Source organism: Uloborus diversus, chromosome 5, assembly GCF_026930045.1.
Source record: "Uloborus diversus isolate 005 chromosome 5, Udiv.v.3.1, whole genome shotgun sequence".
Classification (NCBI taxonomy): Eukaryota; Metazoa; Arthropoda; class Arachnida; order Araneae; family Uloboridae; genus Uloborus; species Uloborus diversus.
Genome location: NC_072735.1, coordinates 5,297,686 through 5,301,377, shown reverse-complemented (window position 1 = coordinate 5,301,377; position 3,692 = coordinate 5,297,686). Strand labels below are relative to the sequence as shown.

Sequence of the window (3,692 nt, the reverse complement as noted above, 5' to 3'; positions counted from 1 at the left end):
AAGGTGTCTCCATTTGTCGAAATTGAACAATGTGATTTGAGATGTTCAGTATTTCCAAAGTCTAAAACTATCAGCTCGCCAGCCGCATATGGCGTTTGCTAAGTCATACGCTTTTTCTCAGCAAAGAACATGTCTGCTGAAAAAATTCATCGACAGATTTGCGAAGATTTCGCTTCCAATGAAGCCATTAGAAGTTGTGATTAGTAGAAGTTGTAAATAGTAGTTGTCTGTAATCAAAGAAGGGCGACCGAAGTAGAAGTTGTAAATAGTACTTGTCTGTAATCAAAGAAGGGCGACCGAAGTAGAAGTTGTAAATAGTACTTGTCTGTAATCAAAGAAGGGCGACCGAAGTAGAAGTTGTAAATAGTACTTGTCTGTAACCAAAGAAGGGCGACCGAAGCGCTCCTCATAATGGACGATTAGGCAGTGATGGCCCGATCGGTAGAGTGTCGGATTTGGGACCGGAGGGTCCTGAGTTCGAACCTCGATGGTCGAAGACCCACCGTCGTCAATTAAAGGGGACTGGGCGACGTTAAATATGTTGTGGTCCTCAATGTCCTCCAAGTGAAACGATACCTCTGGGGGTGCTAGCACCAGGTAGCTATTAGCTCCTGGACTAGTTCTAAATTCTCATTAACTGTTCGATTCGGTGATGGTGCTGCCATCTATCGGTATTATAAAAATAATGGAGGCAAGGCACTTAGTATGCAGTCCTCGACATAAATACAGTTGTAGTCAGTTGTGACTCTGAATAGGAATAGGAATAATGGACGATTTCACGGCCAACTTTGAATTTTCTAACACATTTACGCACTTTGCTTTCGTTCATCATAAGAGTATCACCATACACTTCGCAAATATGTCGATGAATTTCTGCAGCAGACAGGTTCCTTGCTGTTAAAAAGCGTATTACTTAAGCGCACGTCACATGCGGTTGGCGAGTTGATAGTTTTAAGCATTATGAAAGCACAGAACAGAACCGTACAGAAGTTAGGTACAGAGCTGAAAATGAACACAGTTGTACACGACGCCCGTTTTCGTGGCGGTATGCGCGCGAACTACTGGTGTCTAAAACAAAACGTACCTCACCCCGAGATTGCTCGCATTGTCACATTTTTCACACACAAATTTGTTTTTTTGTCTTTCATTTTGGGGCTTTAGTACAGCTTTTGTACGTTGACTTTGCTTTTTTAGCAGGGGATGAAAAGTCTTCACTAGATCCTAGTTTTAATTTTAAATCTCTTGGAAGCATTGCGTTTGCTTTAGTTCAGAACTGTAGCAGAAATACTCGCGCAGGGTATGATACACCCGTAGAAGTCAATTCCAAAGAATCTAATTTTAGAATGTCCCCACCGTTTCTACCCCTTCAAGGTTATGACCTATAGGACAGCTACTCAAGGAATCGTCCACTTCCAAAAAAAAGGTGGAGAGAAATGTGATTGAAAGCGAAGATGTGGGGTATGTTATACACTGCGCGAGCAATTTCGGGTTAAAAAAAAAAACGTCTCGTATATTAACATTATGTTTGTATTCCATTTTAATGTTTCCACTAAATTAAGAAACTTACGTTAATCCTACCAAAAATGTATCAAGTTGAAAAAAACACAAACACACACACATATACACACAAATGAAATGAAAGAACATTTTATGAGTTTTAATTTTATTTAACATCTCACTGTAATGTCAAAATTACATATTTCATCATTTCATATGCTTATTCATGACAACAACAATTATGAAAGCTGTATTTTTACAAAATTATGAGAATATACAAATGGATTGAACATTGGTGATATTTCTTTGTGAAGAATAAGTTGGAATGTTTTACTTAATAATGTTAAAATTTACCCGCCGTCTTGAACCTTCATAAAAAGTACAATACCATTGTTTTTCGGACAAATGCTCGATTCCTGAAGCATATATGACACATGAAGCCTCGTGTTCGTTATTTTCTTGGTAGATCTTTAACTTATGAAAAACCTATAAAATAGATAATAAATGTAGCACTATTTTATTTCGTGCTTGCATTCAGAAGAAAAAAATTGCATGTAACAAGCCATAAACACAAACTAAGTGTTACAATTTTGCATCATGATCCTTAAAACAATGTATATTTGTAAAAGAATAATTTATCCTACGTAACTGTAAATTTTTGAGTATGTATACCGTTGGGCATTTGTTGAAAATTTTACTAGCTTTATTGACAATTTAAAAAAAAAAACGTAACAAATATCAAACACAAGTACAGTATCTGTGAGTTTAAAACTGAAAAATAAAATAATAACGTTTACATATCCAATCAGCAAGACATCGCTAAAAAAAATATTGAAGAAAAAAGGAATCAACAGGATAAGGTTTATTGTCTGAAAAAAAAATGTTTAACAAAATAAAGATTAAAAGAGAACCAATAAAAATAAACAATATTTATACATGCGAAAAAAAGCAGACGATCCGGGAACTAAACTTTATTGTCAACGTCATACGCAATTTTGATTGATCAGTAAAATACACTACTAAATTGGAGCAGGGGCGTGCAAAGAAATTTTGGGGCCCGTCACAAATGATTTTTCTGAGCCTCCTCCATTTTGTTCACCCCTATATTTCTACCCTAGTTTTAAAAATATTGGGTTCCTTTCACGCTCGGGTCCTTTCTCACCCCCCCCCCACACCTCTGTGCTCGCCCCTGAATTGGAGTATCAATAGGGTCATTCAACAATGTTTTTAGAAGGACTTTTCAGGCTGGATTCTCCCTAAGACTATACCATTGAATATTATTTCGTCTCATTAATTCAAACGGATTTCACCACCCCCCGCCTCTCAAAAAAAGAAAGAAAGAAAGAATTTAAAAATATTGTAAATGAAAAAAAAATTAAAAAATAATGAACAATACTATCACCTTCATAATATTCGCAAAAAAATGACAAACGGAAATTTATATCAAGTTAAACAGTTTATGATGTAGTAGGAAAAATTAATGCCGTCGTTGCCTCAATAAAACTTTAAATACAAAAAAGAAAAATTAATTAAGTAGAATAAAACTTAAGTGCAAAAATTAGCTTGTGGTTGTTTATTTTTTTGTTTCGTTTTGCTTTTGAATGCTGCAAATAGTATTAACGAATGCATTTTCATAATGGATCCGTATGAAGGCAAACATTGTGGGTACTGGTTAAAAAGTATCTTTCTAATTATGTTAGAAACGTATAATATATTTCATGCTTACAAAAACCAAAAATTTTTATGTTTTAATTTTTAAGGGAAAATAATGAACAAACTACAGTCTACTCGCGCTACAACGCGATTAGACTTACGGCAAAACGTCTATAACGCGAGTTTTTTCTCGAGACACGAATTTTAGAGCTAATGTGAATTTCTCGCCCGAACATGAGAGTTTTCGCTACGGAATCGCTACGCGTAGTATCATCTTCAATACTGACTACTAAATATCAGTTTCGTGAAAGGATTTCCTTCCTTTAGCATCACTGAAGTGCGAAAGTTCCAACACAGTACTAGTCAAATCATTGCTTTGATAGTGGGATACAAATAAACAATACTCCTTATTTATTCTGCTCTAAATGTGAACGTTAATTTGACATAGTAAACATTCGTGAAATACACCGCCAGCTCAGTCATTTCCAGCCGAGGACTGCAGTTTCGTGCTTATTAGCACTCATCAGCCCGGCATCGCCATT

The 3,692-nt window shown here is 35.8% G+C and overlaps 1 protein-coding gene across 1 annotated transcript in view; it reads right to left on the bottom strand.

Moving 5' to 3' along the window:
* Window positions 1–1,661: 1,661 nt before the first annotated feature.
* LOC129222416 (cell adhesion molecule Dscam2-like) overlaps window positions 1,662–3,692 on the bottom strand; it is a gene marked incomplete in the record, with an annotated part of 184,272 nt that continues 182,241 nt past the window's right edge. The window contains 1 exon segment of the mRNA XM_054856926.1: window positions 1,662–1,983. Within this exon segment, the coding sequence (XP_054712901.1) occupies window positions 1,973–1,983 (11 nt within the window).